Raw genomic sequence first — 27185 nt, 5'->3', positions numbered from 1 at the left:
AAATATGCGTTGCAACGCCATTGATTTGTGTAATTTGTATTTGGTATATAGGCATTGATCTCAAGTCAACACACATTGTAAATGGAAGAACAGAATATTATTAACGTTCTGAAAGAACAACTCTAGTTGCATGTTCCAACCGTCCACTTTTAACATTCGTTTGGGCATCTCGTGACCTCACTCGTGTTTTAGAGAACAGGGGTTCATTCCTTAACGTAAAGTTTGCTGCCATCTCAGTGTCACCACTGACACAAAAGCAAACCATAGCTCTACTGAGAAACACAGAGAAGTCATGTGGAGCTTAATCAACAATGTGTGAACACATTTGACAGTGGTTTGAAAGTAATGTGTGATATTTGTTTAAATATCAAAAAGTTTCCAGATGTTCTGTCTATCCATCAAGTTCATTATCTCCCCGACCAAAGTGCTTACAGAGACTTATTTTTCATTTTCTTTTTTAATAGCAGTGAACATTAAGAATATAATAAGTTGGGGAAATTGGAAAGTTACAATAGCATTATAAGAATACTTGAATAAGAAGGAGGAGGAGAACTATTCCCCACTTTTTTTTAATCTCACACAGATGTAATTTTGGCATCGCAGGGAATGCAAAGAATATTGCATGCTGTATCTAACTGGTAACCACCACTGCACATAAGAACGAAGAAGAAAACAAAGTGAATAAACAAAAGTTATTTTAAAAATGTCTCCATATTTGTTCCTCTCTCATAAAGCCGCAGACTCTAATGTTTCCAATAATCAATAGAATCTGCACAGAATAGTCAGCAGCTGCCCCCAAACACAACACAAAGACAAAATTAGACATTTTTTTAATTTATTTTTTTTCATGCAATTCCCAGAGCAATATGGGCGCTTTTGTGCTCTGGTTCTTTGTGCTTAGTTTTATGTCAGAGGCACATTTTAATGTTAATTGAACATTTAAAGCAGCCTGACCCTGTCCAATATCAGACATAAACACATGCATGGGCGTGAAAGATAAAGCCTCTCACATTGCCTTTCAATGAAGCATTCAGATAGACAGAGTCAGCAGTCAGCACCATCACAGTCCCCGTCCCTAATGTTTCTTTATCACCTGTTCGCTCACAGAGTCCCGAGAGCTGAGAGATGTGCACAGTAGACAAAAAAAAAAAAGAAACAGCGCCACATGAAAGATTGTCATGGGGGAAATGGGGGAGGGATCATCATTTAACTTGTCTGAGGACAGTGTTGAAACTTGAGTTTTGCTGCACAGGTCTTATTATTAAGTCCATTACTGACCTTTGAACTGTCGTATTGCCACCGAATCAGCATAGGACAAGTAACAACAGCGTTCTGACAGTGCTTCATTTCTGTGCCCTGGGATTAATCCCAGCTAAAGAACCGGCGAGAAATACACTAAATGTTAAATACTGTGCGTGGGGGATGAGTAAGTAGGCACACACAGTGTGTTTATAACCAATGAAGTACACTGCCCTTGTTTATGAAGTCTTCTGCGAACAGTAGATTGTGAGACCTTCACTCCTGCCCTCTGGAGGTTGTTGCTGATGTCATTAACAGTTATTTTAGGGTCTTTCTTTACAGCTCTCACAATGTTCTACCTGTTTGTCATCCGTTGCTTATACACCAGGGGTTTCTTTCTTCTTCAGGACATTCACACGTGCAAAACCCATCCTACCCAATCTGAAAGTGAGCATAGATATTCAGTGGTATTTATTGTTTGAGTAAACAATGTAATAGGATACACCTGGGTGTGCGAGTTGCTTAACTCAAATGGCAAAAATAAAGGAATTGGCCTCACTGTTCCAATACTATAGGAGGGCACTGTATCACTGCTATTAGCATCTCTCCTTTTGCAGATACTATCACACTAAAATATGACATAACCTCAAATGTGTGTAGTCCTTTTAACCCATCCACCGCACATAGACACGACTTAGCACACGGCTAGTATTTAACCACACTGACATCAGCGGTACTTCCTGACAGTCGTCTCCATAGAAACATATCAGAATAAGTTAGAGTGACATATAATTTCCAAGGGCTGATAGCTAGTATGATATCACCTCGCAAAACTGCTTTCTTACCCAGACAGGTAGAGAATCACCCTGAGGGCGAAAAGATACCGAAGTAGCTGGGAAGGCTTTATCTCTAGCACTGTTGCAGGGGAAAAGACCTTTTCTACAGTATAACTTTTCTAACTCGTTCTCTGCCAAACAAAATGTGCACCAAAGAGCAAAGGGGAAAAGATAGTTCCATGTTCAGAATACATTCAATATTTCACATTAGACCAAACTCATAAGTGGGAAGAATTTGGTAACAAGGATTTGGTAGCAATGTACAGAAAATAAATATGCACCACGTTGGGACACATTTGTCAACTGGGCAGGGAAACATAATAATGTGTAGTCAGGGACCTGAGGTTGTGACCTGGCTGGTGTGTTCTGTTTCATAATCACTCACCTGCTGTAATGTCTGCAGGAGGAGGAGGAGGAGGAGGAGGAGGAGGAGAAGGATCAAGGGGGAGGAGAAACTCAATCCTCTAAAAGTCATTGTGTTTTGTTTTCCTACACTTGGTAGTTTTACATAATTAGTTTGTCAAAGCGTGGTTATGTAGTGAATACAGGATAACGATGCTGTGGAGAAATCCCTGGCAGTGAAAGACACAGTCGAGTTTCTAGCTTGCACTGTATTAGTGTATTTAGTAATTAGTGTTATGGATCCAGAAACAGTCAGTGTGATCAGTTTCCCCCCCCCCTGTTTTTTGTTGTTTATTGTTTACTGATGTGTTACGTGGGCCTATGGGGATACATAAAGGGATCTTTTCTCTTCATTGGTCATTCCAATCCCTCTTAGTGAATTTCATTTAAACACAGAGACTCGCTACATGCATCACACCAGGGCAACACTTCTAATGACTGTTATGAAGAAATCTGCAATGTGTCATATAAAGCTTTCACCGGCATGTTAATATGATTGCTTTGTTTGGAGGGACACGTCGTTGAGAAACCCTGAATATTATAGCATCTAGATAATTCTCTCTTCAACTGACAATGCAGGGAATGGTTGATTCCTCATTTTGACTTTCAGCTGTGGTTGGTATTTGGTCTGCAGTGAATGTTTTCATCAGCAGTTGCCTTAGACCTTCACCTAGCTGTTTCTACGGGGTATGTGAAATATGTACGAGTGTTTGCATCTTTTACAAAGGTCTGAAGGACTTGCATGTGCCTAGATCACAGACGTAACACAGATGTTGAATGACAGGGCTCTTCACAGTTTTCAGTCACCATCAGAGGTGTGCGGGACAAAGACATGGTAACGAGTCATCATTGCCAGGTCTCTCACCTTTCAAAAAAGCATGTTAAATATTGTTTCTATGAAGAGGGCATTACACACTTCTATAGTAATGGTGTTAACAGTCTCATGTGTTAATATTGTGAGAATGCAGTCATTATATTGTGAGAATAAAGTCGAAAAATAATGCAGTCGCAACATGAGGAACGCGGAGCATTTCGTGCATTTTGGTTTGGGCTTCGCAAATAAGGGAGTACTTTTGGCACATCAGCACCACATTGTCATTAGCGTCAGGACTTTGAAAAGATTCTGCAAGACACAGAGTTTCGAAAGGAAGAATCACACGGACTTGGAGAAAATCATCTCCTTTGTGCAGGAGAAAATGACTGGTACTGCTCGACTGCAAGGCTACCACTGGTTACATCTGTGTGCTTTATTTTCAAAAGATTCTGTTTTATTTGTTTCTCTTCAGTTTGGCCCTAATACTCTGTTGGATTTGGGAGTCCTGAAATGCATTTCTTGCGCTTGCATTCACTGTTGCTATCTTTGTCTTTGTCATTCTTGTATTTGGAGATTTTTTGCTCCATTCATGTTCATGATAACTTTGATTTTCTTTCCTTCGACTCGTTCTCTTCCTTCTATCTCTGTTTCTGTAATTGTATACATTTTTCTATACTTATTTGAATAAGAAACAAGTTAGTGCACATGCCGTATACACGTCTCCTTCTCCGGATTAGGTCTATTCCTGTAGCAGCGCCACACACTGGCCTAGCATATGCACTACAGTGTTACGGGGGATTCATGTTCGCTTTTCAACTTGAAGGTTGTGAAGCGTGGAAGATGAGTGATGGGAACATGTGCTGCACATAGATGCGCTGTGTGAATGGGTGAATGGCAACACTGTAGTGTAAAGCAGCTTGGAGTGGTCATCAAGACTAACTCTATATAAATACAGACCATTTGTCTCCTGAAGTGATGCTGTGTTTTGGGACAAAGAAAAATATCTAGTCTAAATGAGCAAGTCCATTGCTAAATGTCGGAAAATGAGTGAGTCAACGTTTGTGAGCAAAGTGTGAAGTATTTGAAATATGTTGTGCTGCTGTGAACATCAGGAGCATTCACACAAAAACGGAAAATATGATGAGACGATCTGGTCTGACGCACTGAACCTGTGTAGTGTTGGAAGTATGCAGTTGAAGACAAATGACTGTATTCCTCCAGAGCCTCTGCCTTCATCGTTGGGTCTCTGGCTCAGTAAAGAGAAGCAGAAGCAGGCACTGTACAGCTGGGTTTTCGTTTTCCCCCTCCTGCCAAAAGTGACATTTTACACCAAACTCTTTCCTCCAGCAAAGAACCGTTTGGTCAAAAGCAGCATGACACTCCTGACACAAACCCACACACAGACGTTCACAGACACACTTACAGTCTCCCACTCTCTCTGTCTTCCCTGAAGTTATGTCAGTATATTTCAGTGCCTGAAAGATCTACTTTTCTGGAAGATTTGCAACAGCTGGTGTGCGCCTCGCAGAGGCAGAGCATGCCAATAATCTGTTGAAATCCTTTTATTCTTCTTCGCAATCTGCAGACAGATTTAGAACAGCACCACTTGGTCCAGATGAATGAACCTATATTGCTGAATACTCTTGTTTTTCCCCATGAGGATGGTTATGGGTGGGGCATGCTCATTATTGTTTCACCCGTTTCCAATCCTTTGAATTGAAATGTAAAATGTGTAGCATCTCGTGATTTCATTCTGGAGTGAGAGAGTGGGGACAGCGGCGTAATGTGGAGACCAAATTAGAAGAAGAGGATGAAGCGAGCACTGGTGGAGCGCTCAGTATATTTATGTTCTTGCTGTTCCTGCAAAAAGCAGTCAATTAAAACTCAGCATTGATGTGAGGATTATGCTATTAGTCCAGAGCAGCATTCTCATTTGCTGCTGCACCGCTGTTTGACAGAAGTGTGTTGTTAGCGAGGGAGAGAAAATGTCTTTAGTCTGATGATTATTGCTCAGACTTGCCTTTGTTGTTAAACTCCAATTAGGCTTTTCGTAACATGTGGCCCGCCTGCACGTCAGCTGTCAACATCAGCTCTGGTTGGAGATGGTAGATCATCGGAGACACAGTGCCTCCGAGTTCACCCATAGGTTCCTGTTGTGTTTTGTTTTTAGAAGGGGCGAGCTTTACCCCTGACATAATATTGTGACAGCAAATCCAAAGCATACATAACCTATTATACTCTATCTAAGAGACAGGTAATTAAGTAACTCACACTCAAAAATTCTTGTGCATATAATTATTCGTAGAGAGAAAGCCAGTAGTAGCTTTCTCAGGACCAGTCACTGTGTTCAGTGAAGTTTGTTGTTTGTAACTTATTACCACTGCAAAAACAGAGGCATCTAAAGGTCCACACATCAGTCAATATAATGATCACTTATCTATGAATGTTATCATCCATAAACCTTCACAACATAGTGTTTTCCTAAATTTCCTAAAGTAGTTTTTTTCACATTTATTCATATCTCTATCGTGACTTAGTCATTACCCATAGTACATACCTAATTATGTTGGTCAAATTGCTGTCTAACTCCAACGTCTCACCAAACATGCAATATTTCAGCCATGCTTTTGTCTGTGAAAAGCATAAATAAAAGATTTTAATAAGTAATCCGTATGTGGTAATCCAGATATAGGATGTAAAACAGACAAAACAAATGACACAGGAGACAGTTTGACACTCTGGGAAAACTGGGCAGCCCTGGAGGAGGTTTGCTCTCTCTCTCTGAACGCTTCCTCTCGAGCACTTCTCTGCCTTTAATATGAAAGCAGTCATTCTTGAGAGTGAAGTCACATAATTGCGCTTACACTTAACTGTCTGCTATAGTCACATAATTGCAACAATTGAAATGAATTTGCTGGATTTTTAGTGACTTTATGCGTGCACTTACGCATGTTTCGTTTGTTTATTTGTTTGCTTTTAATCCCGGGGTAATTGTCAGTGACTGCATGGTGTTACATTTCCTGTAGCGTGTCACTCAGATGCAGGGGTGGTGACAGATGTGTGCACTTATTTATTCATAAGATGTGTGCTCAAATTAACCGGAATACCCAGACCAACACTTGACGCACCTACACCACTCATTTAACACGGGGATAATCTCTTTCTCTCTCGCTCTCTTTCCCTCGGTAACACACACACTCACATATGCAGATACACTACAGGCTTCCTTCTGCGCGGTAGGGTTTTATGAGTAAAATGAAAACAACGTCAGACATTATCATATGATTAAGAATGGGAATAAAGATTTTAAAAGTCTAGTTAATTTGAAGTGGGTTTTGTTTGTACTAATTATATAATCTTCTGCACTCCCATGTTTAAATTCTAGCATATTAGGGAAAATTGTCTTGAGGGTACATTGTTGTGTTAGTCCTTGTTTTCAATAAAACAATAAAACAATGAAAACATGTATTTGACATTATCACCATACTGATGCGCTCAGACTATTAAACAGCTACATGCTATTGTGAAGACATCAGATAAAGAGTACTTGGAGATAATAAAAGAAGAAGTGATGGATTATATGCTGCAATCTTCATGTCACTCTGGTGTTACAAAGTAACTGGTGCAATTTCAGGAGACATTACAGTCAAGCCCTCCTAGGTTCTGCTTATTTTTGCTAAATTACATCCCCCTGACTGTTTCCTTACTCTTAATGAACGCTAGACTAGAAACACATAACGAGTCTTGTCCATGGAGTCTGAAACCCTGTATACACCAACCTCTTCAGGGCAAGATTGGAAGGTCATCTGCATGGAGGCAGCGGCGTCAGTTCATGCAGCTCACAATCCCTGTAGTTCTACTCATAACAGCATATCGTTAAAAAATGAGTGTGAAACATACATTTAGCTTTTTGGTTGTGTGTAATGTGCAATCAAAATATGGCTCTTTTGAATCTTGTGCAGACAACCGGGCTGATGAAAGGAAATGCATAATAAATGTGCTGTTGCATGAACATGATTTTGTTGTATGCAAAAAAAACAATGCCGTGTTTCCACCGGTGTGGTTATGTTGCGTTTCCACTAGCATGGTACCTGGTACCAGGTTCCGAGCGAGATGAGTAGGCACTACGCGTGACGTTGTCAGACTGCCGGTCACTGATTGGTCATCGCAGGAAGAGACGCCTGACACGAGAATCAACCCGAACAATGCCGAACTGTACATCAGTTAAAAAGACTTAAAAATCCTAGACACATTTACCAGGGAAATGTCTAAAGTCTCAATATTTGAGAGAGGAGTCTCGTGTATTTAGCGACAGCACTGCCGATCGTCTGTGCTCCATGTCATGGAGGAAGTACTGAACAATAGGTACTATATCTGTCGTGGAAAACCAAACTAAACTGTGCCGTGCCATGCTGTGCCGAGGCGAGGCGAGCTGGGACCATAGTGGAAAAGGGCCAAAAGAAGCCAGTGTACACAGGGTACATCCTTGCTCATTCACTTGCCAAGCTCTGTTTTGTTTTATTTCCCTCACCTTGCCTCATCCTTTTTCCAAAATGTACTAAACTCAGATTCGCTTCAGTCTATAACTCTAACATGTTGCTCCAGATCAAGCTCAAGCACATGCTGCTACATGCTGTTGCAGTTCTTTGCGGTGTATGAAGTGAGGCTGTTTTTGCTGATGTATTTTTCTTTTGTCTTACCTGCAGATAACCATACTATGGCCTCGCACTCAGCAGTGAGTATTCGGATTTTGGATGTTAATGACAATCCTCCTGAACTGGCCACACCGTACGAAGCCTCTATATGTGAAGATGCCAAACCAGGCCAGGTAAGGCTTTCTTAATATGATCGTTGTTGAGATGTTCAGTTTTCTTTATGGCTTCACTGATTGATCTCAATGTCAGTTTGAACAGTCCTGAGAGTAGCACACATAATAGTACTACAGTACTAAGCGCAACACATTTATTCATGCACAAAACAAAATTGAATTATGGAGTGATATGAATGGAGCTGAAGTCTATTTAGCTGTGGGCTGAATACAATTATAATTTTGTTTTGCATCAGGCAGACACAGGCAGGTGTTTAGAAATCAGCTGACATACAACATGAAAAAAGCATATATAGAGATAACGTGAATACATGTGTAATCATCATAATTTCATGTTAAATTTGCTTTTTAAAGAGAACATATAGATCTCTTTCTATTGCTACTGTCTACTGTTTTCCATTTGTTCTATGTTTATATGAATTGTCTTTTTGAAGTGTTTTTATATATGATTTGAAACAAGACTTCAAAAAGATGATTTGTAGAATCACTATAAATATTAATATTGTTATGGTGAATAAAAACTGGCATATTATATTTTCAGGTCTGTTTTTTTAATATTTACTTACGCTGGCCCTTCATATACTGTATAACCAGTATGAGTAATATTATAAAATTAGTGTACTGTATCTGTTTGAAATATGTTCATGTTAACGTCAATTATACAAAAAAAATAAAATAAAAAGTAAACCTGAAGTCAATTTTGAATTAAAAATAGCAATGCAATAGAATTTTATCACCTTCCCCGTTCATGCTCAACAGCTTATTTGGTATCTTTCTAAAACTGCATGATTGGGTTGGAATAGTTTTCCGTCACCTACTAAAGGACAATGTTGCAATGAACGATCCTCGCATGATGTCCATTATTCCTGCAGTACAAATCAAATTGGAAGCATTTAAAAATCAGGACAAAGACAGTACCAGTCCAGCTCCTTCCACCAATCATCATTAAAAATTGACAAAGTCATTAGAGTGTTTTATTCTACTTACACTGTCAACTGGCCCTGGGCTAAGTTAGACCCAATTATCATGTGCAAAGCAAAGGAATAATTAAAAAAAAGTGAGGCTTTAAAGTGGGGCCTCCATGCTGGAAGCTGCATTTACATGTGTAATGAGGCTCAGCCTGCCCCGATCGACAGACTCTTAACCACTTATTCCCCCCCTGTGCCTCTGTAAAGCTACCCACCTGTGCTTTTCTACAACATTGTTTGGCCTCTCCTCTCTTCGCCCGTCTTGATTCTGTCGCCCATCTGCAAGAGCTCACATTAACCTTCAGCTTCTAATCACACAGAGATGATTAGTCTTCCTCCAAAAAGATCATTCCTGGCTCCCAGCTATGCAACAGAAATGGTTTTTAATGCTCTCATTAGGGGAAATATGCAATGAAATATTTCAAGCTCAAATTGCAAATGGAAGGAAGGCATTTAAAAGTACACACATGGAAATATAGCATTTGATCACATTAACTGCCTGTGCCTGTCCCATCCATCCATCCATCCATCCATCCATCCATCCATCCATACATACAACAATCACCCAATACTGTCTATTTAATATTCTCTTTTAATGTTTGTCTTTCTGCGATTGATGTTGTTGTGGTGAGCACTGTCACCTGCTGAGATTGAATGGAAATGTGTTAGCCCTGGGTCAAAGGCTTTCCAACACTCATTTTCAGCCTCAAGGGGTAGTCACTGGAAGGCATGGAGGAGAGAAATTTCCCCCCACCATGCTATTTATTAGAATAACAATTAAAAAAACAGATTCTCACAAGTTGTCAGCCACTACATGATTTACCTTAAATTGTGACATAAATGTGTTCATGTATGTGTGTATTTTTATTTTATTTTTTTTCATTTGTTCACGGACATTTGTGTGTGTCGCACAGCCATTGTCAATGTCTGTCATATTTTCTGCAGGTCAAAGTTACTCTTGTGTTACTTTTCCTGAAACAACAGCCACACAAACACAGTCCTGCATACACAGGCACATTTCTATGAAGTACCACTGCTTTTAAGTTTGTCACATAATATAGGATACACTTATTCTGACCGATTATGTATTTGGCTACTATTTGCAGTCGCTAGAAAATATAAGCTGAAATCCAGGTGAAGGTAAGTGCTGGTCTATGCAGACTTTCACTCGACTAGGACAATCATGTTATATTTCAATACCGTGTTATCTTAAAGGAGCTCTGTTCGGCTGACATGAGACATTATCTGAAAAGAGTGAAATGTTAGATATTTGTTTCTGCCTGGAATAGAGTTGTAACTTAAACAAGGTTTTCAACCCCTTGTAAGCGTTTTTCTTTTTAGTTACAAATTCAGAGGTCAAAAATACAAGGATCTGTTAAAGCTGAGGGATGTTGCACTGAATTGCTGAAATACCTTGATGTCTTCAGCCTCCCAGAATGTACTTATTTTCTTTAGTGAAAAATAGGCTGCCAAAGGACTTGTCTCGAGGTGAAAGCATCAGCCCACAGATATATGCATGTGAAATAAGTTTCAATTGTGTTTCAGCATTCCAGAATGTTGTTAATCACTTTAAAAAGCTTGAACACTGGGCAACAGCTTTTGGAAATAACCATAATTAAGTAAATTTTTCTTTCACCTCTCTTTGCATGCATGTCTCCAGACACAGAGAACGTGCACTTTACTCACTTCATCTCTTCTCTGTTAAAATACTACTTTGTCTTATCTCCTTTATTCATTTTTTATTTATTCATTTTTTTAATTTAACCTTCTTTTATACAGGCTATCCCATTGAGACACAGGGTCTCATTTTCAAGAGAGACCTGTTTATAAGCTAAAAACGAAATATACTCAAATAGTTTGATTCTGTGTTGAAAATCCTCCGTTAAGCGAACCAGAATGTATCTGGGCTCTCTGTTTACCATAAATGATACCATAAACACAGCCATGCATGCACCCACACACATGCTGCTCTCACATTTCTTCACTGCTACAGGCTTCAGACCAACTCCGGTATACTTAGTTAATGAGGAGCGCGCTATTGTCTCCTGTTGTGTGCGGTGTTATCACCAGTTCTGTTTATGGAGTGTCAGCTCCCTGGCTCAGGTCGGGCTTTCCATGGAACCACAGAGAAAATCAGATTAACCTAAGCCTTTTAACTGCGGTGGGATTTGATCTCATTTGAGAGTTGGCAACATGGCCTATTTTGTTTGTGTTTCGAGGGAGAAAGGATGTAGTGGGGAGGGGGAAGGCTTGGTTCATAAACAAATAAAAGAAAAAAATGGGTGACATTGGCTGAGGAGCTTTTGCTTGGGGACACTGTTCAAGACAGAGCCATGACAGTGAATGTGTTCAGTAACTTCTCGCCTTTTTTTTTTTTTCATGGCGCCTTGTAGGAGTCTGTGTTTGATGTCCAGTGATGGAGCATTTAGGGAATGTAATTCTCAAGGTAAATACAGATTGGATTCACGCTCATTGTATCTCTTTGTACCATATGGTGCTAGTGCACATCTATGCCAACAAGGAATGTATTTTTAGAGCATCCGTTACAGGTTCATCTGCACAGTAGACATATTTATTTTCATTCTTTTTTTTTTGATTTTTGGCATGAAAATACCTTCGTTGAAATGCTAGATGAAACCAAAATATCACAAAAGGTGTTTAAGTGTTTTGAGGTGGATTCGTTAGCATCCTGCTAGGAAAGAACAAAACTTATTAGCGCATGAGGAAGCAACAATAGATGTGTTTTGTCTCCTTTTGCTTATCTTTTCAGAGAAACAGACTTTGTAAGAAGGATTCTAACAAACAGAGCCCTCTGCTCACCCCTCTTTCCCAGGCATGTCAGGGAACTATAGTGGCCTTTATATACCGAGAGGGACGTAAACACTTTCCCACTCGCTGCTGTACAGAAACATACTGATGGGTAGTATATTCTCTCTCTGCCCATAAAGCCTCCTAAATGGTACACAGTGGGCCTCTAAATCTTCTAGTTTCACATCCGCCTGAAACCTGATTTTCAAACTTTTGACGAATGATTCACAATCTCCAAGTATAGTTTATTTATACTGTGATAACGCTAAAGAAATCATGTGAGACAAGTGAATGACCATAATTATATATTTTATGTTGTAAAAATAAAACGTGATGATGAAATCTTCTGGACTCAGCAGGGAGATTTTGCGATGGAGGGCATCTGGCCTGAGCACCATTATTAGGTGACAGTATCCAGACTCCCCCCCCTGGAGTCTGGATACTTGTGATGGTGGTTCATGGTTTAGAAAGAAGAATGATGGATCTAACGATACTGTGAAGACGGGGCGATGATGGGGAGTTGTTACGCGTTGCAGCGGCGTGAATGAACTGAGGCAGTGAGAGAACAACTGATTTGAAAAGACTGCAGCAAGACGATAGGGCAACGGAGATTATTCGCCGCCGAGTTTCTGGAGAGTCAGAACCCGCGATGAACAGCCGATCTCATAAAATGTTAGCCTCAGGAAATGACAGCAGCTACTGAGAGTGCACATGCACGCAGGAGATTGACGGACGGGATGGAACATAAATAACGCCACTGAAGCAAGCGATGGATCCTGACCAAACTTGCACTACTGTAGATATGATATTTAGATACTGTGAAGCATACATTAAAGCAATCAGGCTGTGCCTACTATCATTGCACATCAAATTATTATTAGCTCTGTTCCATCATGCTCCAGTTCTAATCTTTTAATGTTTTGTTTTGTTTTTTTAATTTACTCACAATTTGACTGGAAGCAAGTCCTTGTCATTAGCAATGGCTGCATACAAAACGGAGAGGGGTGTCCTAACAGTATTTGCCTCTAACTCTGTCTTCTACCCCCACACACACACACACACACACACACACACACTCATTTGAACTTATTTATATTCATACTAATTATGTTGTGCTGTATCAGTAATTGCACGTTTCTCTGGCAAATAGTGGTATGTAAATCCAATAAATAGGAATAGGATTTTTTTTTTATTTTTATGTTGCTCATAAATGTTTATAAACAAAGCCAACACTGGATTCACCTCTTCTTATGTGGACTGTGTAAAAAACACAGATTCTACACTTTATATTCATTTTTTTTCCCCCCTGTTCAGTTATTTCAGTTATTTGATAAACAGTGTAGAGACAAAGTTTTGTCATGTGGTATGTGTTAACTAAAGAATCGCCTCCAGTCATGTATTGGATAAACAATAATACAAATCTTAGCTTAATAATGTTATTGTTTTTCACCGTTTCAAGTTCAATTCCCTACTGATTCCCACCATTCTGCATTAATAAGACATGAGCACAATCTTTGTCTCTCAGCCCCCTCAGTGTCCACCTTGTTGTATTTATCTGGCTAAATACAGAGGGACACATATCATATTGTGACATGTGTGTGAAGGAAAAGCTGGCTGGAAAGCCAAATACTAAGTATGGCCTGGGGTAACTGAAGCCTGTCAGCTCTGCTGTGGTCACTCGCAGCTGGCCGAGCGGGTCACTGTGACAGATCACCTCAGTTTGACCATGCCCTCCGAGCGCTGCGAGTCATTTTGAAATACTGTATAAATGTTAAAGCCTGTCTCAAACACCAACGCTCCCATCATTTATGAGCCCAACACCGACTCACTTCACTTCCACTTACAGAAAGGGAACAAAAAGTAACACACGGCACAAAAGGTGTAAGAAAAAGACAAACGACACAGACAAGCTGAGACCGATTTGCAGTATTTTACAAGTTGAAGACTCCCTCCGGTTCCCCTGTATACTCACCAGATGCCTTTTCCCTTTTGTTGTTGAATAGTTAACATTGAATCGAAGGAACCATCAGACCACACAGAGTGGAACGCAGTCACCGTTGCACTTTTAGTGATTTCAGAGTAAACGTACGGGCCCGATACATTTTTCATACAATTTGATGTTTCATTGTTCTCTGCGTAGGTGGAAAATCCTCAAGCTTAAATCATTTACATCATCAGATGTTTTTTTTTTTTTGTCTGGGTCAAATCACAAAACTATGGCACGAACAATTGTCGCAAAAACAAAAAAAACAATGTTGAACAATGATACTTCAAAACATTTGTTAACTGAACAGTTGTACACAAGTATAGTGAATTGATATTTTAATAATCAGCATGATGGTCACTCGCCTCACTCATCTGTAAGTCCTCGGGTGAGCATGATTTATCGTGGCCTTCAGAGACATACACTTACAGTATTGATGAGGTCACCACAATGTATTGTGTATACAAAGCCCTGGGTGTATTTAACGTGGACATACTTAGAAGTGATCAATGGCAAGAAAATTGATAATTCTCCCAAAAAATGTATGAAGTGTCGCGTAGCTTCCTCTTTTATACTTGGAATCAATTTCAAGAATGCCTTTTATCTTGGCATAATGGAAACTGAATCAATTTCAAATGTGAATACAGTTAAAAGCATATAGTTCTTCTGCGGCTGACAGTGCCTTCCAGGTTTGTGGGATGATTGTCTGTTGGCTTTGCTTTTGTTTGTATTTGTGTATTTTCCCATTTTATTTATTCATTTCCCACTTGCTGCCAATCTTAACCACGTACTTCTGCAGTAAATGAAAACGCTGCCTCCCTCTTTTGACCTTGACCTCCCAGACACCTTTTGCACAGATGGGCTCTACTTTTGGGTCTCCCCTTCTAGTTTTCCAGAGATGCAAGAGATTTAAGGAGGTCAGGAAAGGGGCCTGCTCGATAAAAACCTAATTAGGTGATTGTGCTTGAGGGAGATTCACTAGCTACTCAATAAACTCCCACACACTCACTCGTCTCCTCTCTCATTTCCCTCTTTTGCTTCTCTTTCTCCCTCAGCAATTCATGCTCACTCCTAGATGCCGCCTGAGAGTCCCTCCTGCTGAGAGCACAGTCACAGAATTCAGATCATAGCTCACTTATTACATCTTCACTGCTGTTCTTATTTCTTCAAAGAAATGGTTTCATAAGAACCTTTGCAAACAGTTCCGACTCTTTGCTCATTATTCCTTTACCTTCAGACACAAAGCTGAAAAGGACAAAGCAATGAGAAGATAAGATCAAGTCTGGTTTGATATTCAACGCATAGTTTTGCACAGATCACTGTGTAATGAATGGTCTCTGCTTTGTCTCACTTTGCTTTGCCTTTACATGTGAGAACCAACATGTGTGCATTAAATGCAATGAAAAAATGGCCAGCTTATACAAGGAGCAAACACAAGCCAAAAACAGCCACTTTACAATGCTTTTCTATCTGATGTCTAACAGTAGTTAGTTGGAACCTAAACATGAAATAATAATACTGATGATAATAATAACAATAATGACTTTTTGGAAAAAGGGGCCACACGGTGGTATAGTGGTTAGCACTCTCGCCTTGCAGCGAGAAGACCCGGGTTCGAGCCCCGGTTGGAACAAGGGCCTTTCTGCATGGAGTTTGCATGTTCTCCCCGTGTGTGCGTGGGTTCTCTCCGGGTTCTGCGGCTTCCTCCCACAGTCCAAAAACATGCAATGTGGGGATTAGGTAAATTGGACACTCTAAATTGACCATAGGAGTGAGTGTGAGAGTGAATGGTTGTTTGTCTCTAGCTGTGTGTGGCCCTGCGATGGACTGGCGAACTGTCCAGGGTGTACCCCGCCTATCGCCCGATGTAGCTGAGATTGGCACAGCACCCCCCGCGACCCTCTCGTGGAGGATAAAGCGGTTCGATGATGACTGAGTTTTTGGAAAAAGACCTCGCTCCTATTTTTATTCAACGTCTATAATCCGCTATATCTGTAACATACGTCCCATTTCGAAATAAAAACACTGTAGTACCTCGCAAAGTTGTATATTTTGAGTATCTGAAAGTATGTAAGTTTTACTTTGTAAAACATATAGCTCCACAGCAGATGACCACACACATGTCCAGCATGCTGCTACTCCCTGTGCGGACGGTCAAGCATCGTGCATGCACCCAGTGTGTTCCCTGTCTGAAAGATACTCCAGGGCTCACCTGAGCCGCATTGGCTTTTTTAAAGTTCAAATCTAAATGGGTGGGACCTTCACGATAGTTGCAACTGGCGGAGATGCTATTAGGTATGTTGACACAGAATTCACATCTGGTGTGTATTGCTTTCAGTCAGGAGCTAAACGGTTTTCATATGACAAATTAAATCAAATATTTATATTATAATATAGGCAGCTATTTTTTTTTCCAATTTCTTATTAGTGACTGGTTCTTTTCCATACCTTTCTGTGTGTCTCAAGTGTGGCTGTTGCAGCATGCTAAGAGAGAAAAATGTGAAGCCATGCTATTTTGTAATTATAAGGTATAAGCCTTATTATTCCAAACAGACTCCCTGACCCACTGAGCTGAGGATATGACTAAGCCTGTTCCATGATGAGATGTCATTGCTGCAGAGTGGTTCATTGTGAAGGAACACAAGGCCCGGAGGTCTGTTCGACAGTAGCTTAGTCAGTGTAATGCTTACGCATCACTCGGGTTCACAGTGCATTGCTGCGGATGAAATAAACTTCACGGGCATGTCTGACATTCATGGGCAACATTAAAACATTCAAAAAAAGAAAAAGCAGATGAAAGGTGCTGCTGTTTGAATCATTGGTCTGCATTTGAATGACAAACGCTAAGAACAAGGAATCAGAGGAAAAGTCATAACAGTGAATATAGAGCGAGTGGACTCGAGTCCTGGAGTCCCCAGTCACACAATGTCTTCCTCATGGTTACAGTACGTCTCCTGGAAATGAATGTAAGGCAATGTAATGTCCTCTGAAGTCATGGGAACCAGATTATGCATGTGGCTCAAAGGCTCAAAATGCTACTTAAATAAATGCAGTTATCATTATTAGCATTAACAGTATGTGGTATCCAGACAAAAACGTTGAGGTCTGTGGCAATAAATAAATAAAGCATTGTGACTGCATGCTGTCTGTCATTATAACACTTATACTAATATAATAAAGCATTTCCTAGTGGAGGCTTACACAGTTTATGGACGTTCGATGACAAATAAATTCACTATAAATACCACACGAGCATGAGGGAATTTGTCTGCTTTCTCCTCACACTCTGCCCAGTCGCTCACCTATACTTTATTGTTGTTGTGTAAGCTGTCTCGGCTAATGCAAAAATAGGGAGCTTGTTTGCCTGTGAGTCAGTCGTCCTGATGTCATAGCCTGAAGCCAATCGGAGTAATAGACCGGCTCAAAAACTTAGTGTTTCTGGGTCAGGGGATGCTTTGAATTGCACACCTCTTCGTGATATTTGGAGGATTTACATTTACATGAGAAAGAAAACAAACATCCATACTGTAGGTTTCTTTTAAAATATGTACTGTTTTATATTAGCTGTAACTACATTATTATTATTTATTTCATAAAGAAATATGAAGGAAATGGACTATACTATTGTGCCGGCAGATGAAGCATCAATGACAGTTGTGATGTGAATGTTGGTTGCCGAATAATGATGGTAATAGGAGGAGGGATTGTCACTTGAGAGACCCCGTGTTAAGGTGAAATGATCTTTGGGGACTATATGAAGCCGTTCACCTCACAGTGAATCATATCTGGTGTTATTGTGTCCACACAAAGTGCTTGAAATCGGATCACAGTTCAGTTTCATCTATGAATGTGCATTACTTTATTAGATAGGAGAAATATACCCTCCCCCTCCCCCTTTTGTCCCTGTCTTTCTCCTCTCTTTCATGTTGCTCCTTCTTAGTTGCAGCCTCACATATACTTTGCTCTTTTCAGGCATTTCATAATATTCTGCATTTCAAACATAAAGATGTTTCTGTATTGCCGTGGTAGCTCTCTGGACAAAGATTTTTCCTTTTTCTTTTTTTATCTCTTTGAAACTCTATCCCCTTTAAACTGCACTTCCATAGAAAACCCTCCATGTCCTCTGTGTCTGTTACATCCAAGTATATTCACTCCACCTCACACCCTCCCTCGTGAAAAGGGCATTTGAAATGCCCTTTTCCTGTGTTTCATATCTATAGTTGAATTCCGAGAAGAAAATCTAAGCTATGTTTTTTTGTTTTTTTTCATACTTAATTGTCTTTTTCCACCACTTTTGTTTCCTCTCTTAGCTAATTCACACCATCAGTGTGGTCGATAGAGACGAACCACAATCTGGACATCGTTTCTACTTCACCCTGGCCCCCGAGGCGTCCAGCAATCGACACTTCACCCTCTGGGATGTTAAAGGTGAGAGATTACTGGTCTACTTTGTGGTGATGTGTATAAATGACCGTATTTGTGTGGTGTTATTGCCTTCTCAGCATCATTGAAAGCCACGGGAAGTCGGATTTTAACCTTCAAATTATGTCTCCAAGATTATTTTCATCGTACATCGACTTACAACAGGTCGAATGGCTCCATGCCACAAAAAGAATTATGAGTAATGCAAACAATGTAATGTAATGAGCAATAGGTTATAAACCGGGTTGAAAATGTAAGCTACGCAAACTAAAGCACAATCCGTCTTTTGCCTTTTTTTTGTTTTGTTTCTGATATCTTGAAAAATAAAACTATGGTATTATATTTGTATAAAATGTTACAACATAGGCTACTGTGCCTCGTCTGAGTTCACTGGTATAATCTGCTTGTCAACAAATGTAAAAACAACACTGTTAACTGCCTGCACTGCGTTACTTTAATGTCAGGGTGAAATGTGGAGAAGGAATTCTAGTTCATCTCAACTCAACTCAAATTTATTGGTAGAGCCCATTTAAAAACATCCAAAGTGCTGTACAGAATGACGTCAAATATCAAAATAAAAGCAGTAAAAATAGAAAGCATAAAAACATTAAAATCAAACACGGACACACACGAACATGGAGTAATAGTAGGTTTTTAAAGACAAATTCAAAAGAAAATGTAGTTTATTTATTCGTATACTGTGCGCATTTTGTAAATGTGCATACTTACAGCAGGACGGAGTTTGACTGACACTTATTCAGCATCACGATGAAGCACATAAAGATGGAAGAGTTTATGTGATCTCCGCATTCACCAGAGTGATTGGCAGTGTGAGACTCGGGGTTAACTGCTTCAGGGCATTCTTTGCAAATGTAGGTTTAAAGGTTTAAAATACTGCTGCTACCAAAAATGCTCCCCAGTAATTTCACTATCCTATTTATCTCATTCAGATGCCAGATGGCCGATGGATTTGACATAAGATAGATCACGGTACACTGCCACAAGTTGTTTTTTTTTTTTTTTAAAAAGAGTGACTGCTGAATACTGTGAATTGCAATGTTTTAAATGATCCTTTAAGTAAATCACCCCCCGGAACACAGTAGTATTTTTTGTATTTTCGTATATCTGCACAGGGAACACTGTCATCACTGTCCACTCGAGATGACTTTGCTTTGTCTGGAAGAATATTTGCTTTTTTATTTTGGGTTTTTTTTGTTTTTTTTTCAGATGCTTGTCTGCATTGTTGCCGAACATACGTGCACATTCCATGTTTAGCAATGTTTACCTAAGTAAATGTGACATCTGGTTAATCAAGATCGATGTGACACCAAGCAAATGTCACGGGAGCAGCCTGCACTCAGGAAATGTCACTGTGTGGAGGCAGGGCGGTTCTGCTGATGTTCCTCTCACATGAATGGATAAACAAATAAACCAAGACGCACACACACACACGTATATGTACTTCCTATTATGGTCTGTATTAGGATCCTATTTCTATTTTTTATTCATTTATTTGAAAGACACAAAACCCCTACACAGCCTTCTTAGCCTCCTATCGCTCTTTCCCTCCACTCTGGTGTCTCTTTTCATGGACACATTTGTCAACCTGTCACTTTCAATCTGTCACTTATTTTCCTTATCATGGCCTCACATCGTGTTCTGTCTCCAAGCCTTGACACACAAGGATGAACAGCCCCATGTTGCTGAACTGTTACTTGGAAAATGCAGTGCAATATAAAGGTGAAAAAGGTCAGCAATATCATTTACATATCTGTAAATAATGGCCAACTCAGCCACTGTCTTTAGTCAGAGAGGATGTTTTTTTCTGAAGCAGACAGCAGCTGAAGTCAATGCTATGTCACAGTCAAAATGACAGACGTAGGGGCACAGAGTGCCAGTACATAAACGGTAATATGAAGATTGTTCTGCATGTGCCAGAGGAGCTCTAGAGTGATATGGGGTAATGGTGATATATGTTCTGGAGATGGATTGCTTGGTATCCACCATGTAAGTCTCTCCACGAAGCCGCTCCGGCTCGATTTGTCAAAGCCTCCTCTTGTGTTCTTTGTTACATTCATCTATGTCTCTCGCAGACGTCTCATACCAGTGAGGTTTAATTCAAACGGCTCCTCTCTCACTCATTCTCCTCTCCCGTGTTTTTATTTGCCACGTGAAAAGAAAGCCACAAAAGCTAGGCACCTCCGAGTTTAGTGTCCTTGAACTCCATTATTTACCATGATTCATTCTGACTTCTTCTTTTTGTTTCCCAACACGGACACTTTTGATCAATTGTTGAATAAGTTCTTTCCACAGATGTTCTAAATCAAATGTCAAACACATTTCTTTGTCAAACATCACGTTTTAAGTAAGCAAGGTTTTTCCTGACATTTTAGGTATGTCAAATAGTTCCGCATGATCAACGCAATATTGTTCTCCACTTATTCGACACATAAAGGACGGTGAACGCTCTCAATTTTAGAGCAGTTTGGCAAAGCACACAGATTTGTACAGCTGCATTGACTTCCATTCATCTGAGCACCTTTTCTCTCACCTTAACACGACCAGTTAATGTCAACCACAATTCAAATCTATGAGTTTCTGCCTCATGAGGACCAGGGTTTTGGTCCTGACAAGGTCAGTGTTTATGCCAGAAAAAGTCCTTTAGAGGTAACAAATAGAAGTACACACACACACCCTTCAGTGAGTAAACACAACTTTTTTGTTTTCCGCTTGAAACATGAAGTCACCAAGGCAATTCTCCACTTTCCACCCAGACAACACAGCTGGCATCCGGACCCAGAGGTCAGGCTTTAACCGGCATGAGCAAAATGTGTATTTCCTCCCCATCTTGGTGGTCGACAGTGGGCCTCCCTCCCTCAGCTCCACAGGCACTCTGACCATTCATGTCTGTGGCTGTGACACAGGTGAGAACGACTGGAGAACCTGCACTGTGACTGTGACTGTGACTGTCATGCCTTTCTTTCAAGTGGCATTGTTTTTGTCTGCTTCTCAGTTTATATGTTGTTTTGGTTTTTTTTGGAAAAAAGGGGGAAAAAAAATAAATGAGATATGACATTGTCACAAATCCCAGCAGGGGGGAAATAACATATGCATGTTAAAATGGTTTATTTCTCTAAAAGTAACCTGACCATGGAAATGCTTTTGTTGAATCTGAAGAGATATTTATTTATTTATTTATTTATTTATTTATTTATTGTTCTTCTACACAGAAGGAGCCATCCAATCCTGCAACGCCACAGCCTATGTAATGAGTGCTGCGCTCAGCCCTGGGGCACTTATAGCACTGCTGGTCTGCATGCTCATCCTCATTGGTAAGCAGATGGATGCACTCATGGATGGATGGATGGATGGATGTGTTCAACACAGAGAAGTACCGTCTGAAGGATGCACCTGAAGCTATGACTCTGACTCGTAAAGTTATGCAATGAAACTTGTGACTTTTAATGGACCGACTGCATTTAGAAGTAATCTATATTTCATGAATGGGCTTGCACGTGCAGTGGAAGACAAGTACAATCTATTTTTGATCTCTTTGAGTGGCTTTCTTGTTGAATATTTTGTTACTGCATTTATGAGAGGCCTTCGTTTAAGTACAGGATAGATGATGCCTGGAAATGACACCCAGCCACTTTGATCCTACAAACAGAGACAGAGATTAAATGAATGGGAGTAAGGTAGAGGGAGGGGAGGGGGAGGAGAGTGGTGCAAGAGCACAAATAGAGAAAAGAGCTGCCTCAGCATCCACGTCCCCATGGAACAGCGGGCTTTAAGCTTTCCAGACATTCTTTGATTTTTTTTTATACACAAGACATGCACACGCATGCACACAACATCCACATGCACGCACACGTTCACCCTCTCAGAGACTGAAGAGGTTTGGTATTGTCATGTTTGAAAATTTTATGAGTTAGCTTCCCCTTCTTCCCCTCTGTACATCTTTGCATCCCACTCCTCGGTGACAGCGCGAAAAGACATTGCCGTCATGTTGTTTTGTCTCCTCCGCTCCTGCCTCTGCACATTTTACATTACGCGGGCGGGGAATGATGCACTGTGTGACAGCGCTCAGTTGTAAATGTGCCCAGCGTTTCTGTCTGTGTCTTTTAAGAGCGATACTAATGAGAGTTGTTAAAAATGCGGTCTCCGTTGACCGAACCATCTACTGGAGTGAACTTCAAAAGCGGAGCATAATTTATTCATCATGCTTTTTAAAAAAATGCTATGTACAAATCCGAGGCAACCAGCTGCCTGTAAAAAAAAAAAAAGACTGTGTTTGCCGTGTATCTCGACGTTGACATCCTGTGACGGAATCCCCTAAAAGAACTAAGTAGAGAGTTTTCTTTTTTAAGTCAGGAAGACAATGACCATTGTGCTCATGCTAAAGGCCGTGAGCGATTGCCATGTTATATTTTGTGCCACTGGGTCCAGGAATTAAATGATGCTATGATTCTAATAGTGTCAGTGACTCTAATCAGTGCGAAGCCCACTCCACTTGGAGAGAATGATAGAGATTGGTCGAAAATTGACTGAACGCGCTTCATCAAGCACTGGAGTACAGGCTAAGTCAGAGCACTTGGCTTCTGCCAGTCATAATGTGGTCAGTAAATTCTCCTGACTGCAGGTGCTGGAATCAGGGAGCGTGAGCAGTGTTTTCACAGCTATCGTGTGGTGCGAATAACAGACAGCAGCCCGGCATGTGGCAGCAATCTCATCTTATCGACTGCACATTGCACAGTTCTTTCCTGTTCCTTCTTTGCTTAACACATGCCCACACAGACACACGCGCGCACGCCAAATTAACAAATTTAATACTGTGTCTACTTGTGCATGCTAAGCCCACATCCACCTGCTTGGGTAAATCATTCTTCCCCTATTAACTGCAATGCCATCCATTCTCTCTAAGCACATTACTGCATACCATCTACCTTGTCTTCTTTCACACACACACACACACACTCAGACTACCTAACCAGCCAGCCAGCGCTCCATCTCTCAAGAGGCCGGACCACCTCTATTACATCAATTGTTGGATGATGAGAAAAATGAAAACAAATTTCTGCCTAATTACCTTACAAACAAACAGTCCCTCCATCAGTGCATTTATAGACCTGATGTGATGAATTCATTCCATTGCGCCGCAGCATCTGCATGCATCCATTCCAATTACCTCCCATCTGCTTGTGATGAACTCCTGGGTGGGGGCAACCATCACAGCCTTAGGGTAAATTAACCATCTTGTCAGGAACACTTTTCACAACATCTGTACACATGGGGACCAGCTTTGTATGTAAAGGGGGTGGGGGGGGGTTAGCATATGTGGTTGTCTACATATGCTACCTACAAAGGTAAGATCTGTACATAGTGTCGTAGTAAGACTGCCAGCGGCATGCTAATTTCCAAGTTAAATAGGTTTCCGATGGCTAACAGTTCAAGCATCTGTACATAATCTAATAGGTAATGACACCGGTGTTGTCGGGGAACACGGCTGCAGCAGCTGATTTGTAGGAATGACAGAGTTCATAAAATGACGTTTTCTACCTCCTGTTACTCCTCATTAGAGTGAATTTAGAGTAATTGTCTTACTGCTTGTTTAGTATGCACGGCAGCGTGCGCAGCAATTCACTGCAAAGCATGACTGTTTTTTTTTCTCAACCCAGTGGCAATTAGTTTGCCCCATTCATGGCGGAGGTGCATGAGCACAACAGTTACCGACACCCTCTTTTTCCTACTGAAGAATGACTCAACATTATCTGTCAGATATACTGCGTACAATCCCCATTCAAGATCAGCATGGCTCTATAGGATGGCACAGCTGTTCAGGAAAGGAACACATCGGGTGTTTTCGCTCCGCGAGTTAGTTTTGGGCCATTTACACATGAAGGCAATTACCAGGAGCAGCAACAAGTCATTTGTGCAGATTTTTTTTTGTGCTTTTTGTTTGCACCTTGGAAGCAAAAGAAAGCAAAGGTTTCACCGTCGTAGCCTTTCGCGGTGACTTTGAGAGTTTGTCTGTGGGCTTTACTGTGCATGCTAATAAGCAATGGGTGCTTAAATGTGTACGCTTGTGTACACAATGCTCGACATTTATTCACTTTGACTTACTAGAGGATTCAGAGCATCAAGCAATCCACGCTGTCGTGGAAAACACTGCGTGGTCCCAGTGTAATTGATAGTCTTTTTATCTATCTGGGCTTGTAGGCATTTGTTTTAGGTAACAGGCTATCTGTTCCAGAAGATGCATGGTACCCACTGCTTAATGATCTATCTAAATGTCCCTCCACTGGCATCTTTTTTTTAAAATTGTGTTGTTCAAGATGAAGGGGATTCTGTGTGGTTGCACAGTATGTCCATGGCTGACCGGCCAACACAACTAAATCCCGCTGTCAGTCAACAAACCCATAAAAATCCTGACAGATTTAAGCATCTTTCTGCACGTGTAAGGATTATCCATTAAAACAGACACCAGCCCCTCATTCAGTTAGCTATTATAAATAAATAAGCACATTTTATTATTGTTTCTATGTGGAGTTTTTGTCTCCTCTTGTTCTTCCATAGTCTTGTTTTGATAAGAGAGAGGGTCACAGAAGTGGAAGAAAATGTGCTTTGTGAAACCTGTGTAATCACAGATGTTAGTATCAATTAAAATATGTAAGCTGTAATGGTTAATCCACGCAGACGCCCCTTTGTTTTCCTCCTTTCTCTATTCCTATTTTTTTGTGACTGCCTCTTGTTTTAGGCAGTGATGGGATCACCACAAAGTTTCATTCAACTTGGATAAGTATTGATATACAGATTGGTCTCCGTTAGACCGTTTGAATCATATTTCTGGGCAAAGCAATCGGGTTTGTGAGAAATCAATGTTCATGCATTTCTAATGTAAAACGTAATCATTTATTATCTTCCCCCTGCTGTGCTTTTGCCCCGAGAGGTGAAACTAAGTTTCAGTGGTATTCTTTCACGGACACGTCTTGCAAATCCGTCACGCACAAGTTCATGCTTCATGTGTCGAACCGTGTGCACACATGAAAATATTAATGATGTTAATACCTTGGATGAAATACGTCGCGTACTTCAAGGAAAACCTAAAACAACCAAGAACAGAAATGTAACGAGAGGAAAATGGGGAAATTATACTAATATAGATAGAAAATATCAATATAATAATTACAGAATGCCCCTTATACTTAACCACTTAAAGAGGTGTATTTGTATATTGCTGTAATCCTCTTTTAACTCAGCCTAACAACTCTTAATCCACGTCTGTGCAAAATGAGAGTAAAAGCTGCAGATTTCCAGTTGTTTCAATTTGAATATCTGTTAAATAAGATCCTGCCTTTCCTCTGGCGTTCGTTTCATCAGTGTGACATAGATATACATTTATGCTGTTAGTATAAACACATGAGGTTTTTTTCTCCTTCTTATTGTTCAAGTGGCATGTGCATATTTAATCTGGAAATGACTGTGTCTTGCTTTCTGTCCTTCTCCATCAGTCCTCGTCTTGTTGATCCTGACCCTGAAACGCCACAGGAAAGGCCAGAGGATGGCAGAGGATGAGGAGGACATGAGGGACAACGTCATCAAGTACAATGACGAGGGCGGAGGGGAGCAGGATACACAGGCGTACGACATGAGCGCCCTGAGGAACCTCTATGATTTCCCAGAGGCCAAGAACTGTGAATCCGGCGCGGACATTCGCTCGCTGCCACAGTGGGTACAAGCAAGCAGAGTGGCTGGAGGTGCGGAGGGAGCTACGGCAGCGATGGCGGACTTCTCCCTGTTTAAAGGCTATATCCGAAAGAAAGTGGAGCAGGCTGATGCTGACCTGTCAGTCCCACCATATGACTCCTTTCAGACGTATGCCTTTGAGGGCACCAGTTCACCGGCGCTCTCACTCAGCTCCATCCACACGTTGTCCACCACATCAGAGCAGGATTTCTCCTACCTCAGCGACTGGGGACCACGTTTCAGGCAACTGGCAGGGTACTACGCTCCAGGAAACCCTGAGGAGGAAGGATCCTAGCATAGCTTCTCCCCTGCTGAGAGACATATGAACCCCCTCTCCGTCTTCTCATTCTCTGCCTCCTCTTGTTACCCCCTGGCACTCTATCGAGATTATCAGAGCCAGCACTGTGCACTCCTTAAAACAGAGCACAGCTTCTTTATTTCTTTGAAAGAAAGTTACCAGTGTCAAAGTTTGAACTCAGATTTGTTTTTTGATGGAAAGCTAATCACTCACCAAAACTGCCACTCGGGCACGCGTGAGGAGACCACCGTCTTTTATTTCACCTCCCATTAAAGAGAATCCTTATTTTAAGCTGTAAGACTGATTTCAAGGTTTAGAGAGTTTAAAAAAAAAGAAGAAGAAAAAAGTCAAACATGACAAACGTGTATTTATTTAAGGAGGGGAATATTTATGTATTTATTTGTTTTTATATATTTATTTATTTATTCACGCCATGGTCATGGGTTTGTAACAGTGGACTCTGTCGAAGTGCTGAAGAAACCGGGAAGAGAGGAGGACGCCATGACAGTCGGAGTGAGAGACAACAGAAGACAAAAGAAAGGACTCTTGGGGGCAGAGGACTCAACTCCCGCTGTCGCAGAAGTGCCGTCTGGGTCGTGAAGAAATGACATTCTGGAAAATATTTGTATTTATTTTCTATGACCAGTTTTGTAAAATAACCAACTTAAGGCTGATAATGAAAAGCGCGCTGAATGGTTGAGGCTGACATACTTTTGCTGTATTTTGGTGATTTATTAAGAATGTTTTTGAAGGTCACAAACTGCAGACAACTGTGTGTTAACAATTTCTTTTCTTATCCTCTCCACGGCCATTTGTAAGGCAATAAGGCACAAACTGCAGCAG

The 27185-nt window shown here is 40.7% G+C and overlaps 1 protein-coding gene across 1 annotated transcript in view; it reads left to right on the top strand.

The window, feature by feature from the left end:
• The window catches only part of LOC122768623 (cadherin-22), a 133520-nt gene extending 106808 nt beyond the window's left edge, over positions 1–26712 (top strand). Inside the window, exons 11-15 of the mRNA XM_044024732.1 lie at positions 7998–8119; positions 18190–18307; positions 21076–21225; positions 21532–21633; positions 25810–26712. Coding sequence (XP_043880667.1) covers positions 7998–8119; positions 18190–18307; positions 21076–21225; positions 21532–21633; positions 25810–26339 — 1022 coding nt within the window. The 3' untranslated portion in view covers positions 26340–26712. The remainder of the gene's footprint in view (positions 1–7997; positions 8120–18189; positions 18308–21075; positions 21226–21531; positions 21634–25809) is intronic.
• The last annotated feature ends 473 nt before the right edge of the window (positions 26713–27185 follow it).

The sequence above is a fragment of the Solea senegalensis genome, linkage group LG4 (genome assembly GCF_019176455.1).
Source record: "Solea senegalensis isolate Sse05_10M linkage group LG4, IFAPA_SoseM_1, whole genome shotgun sequence".
NCBI classification, from domain to species: domain Eukaryota; kingdom Metazoa; phylum Chordata; class Actinopteri; order Pleuronectiformes; family Soleidae; genus Solea; species Solea senegalensis.
This window is presented reverse-complemented; position numbering and strand designations above follow the sequence as displayed.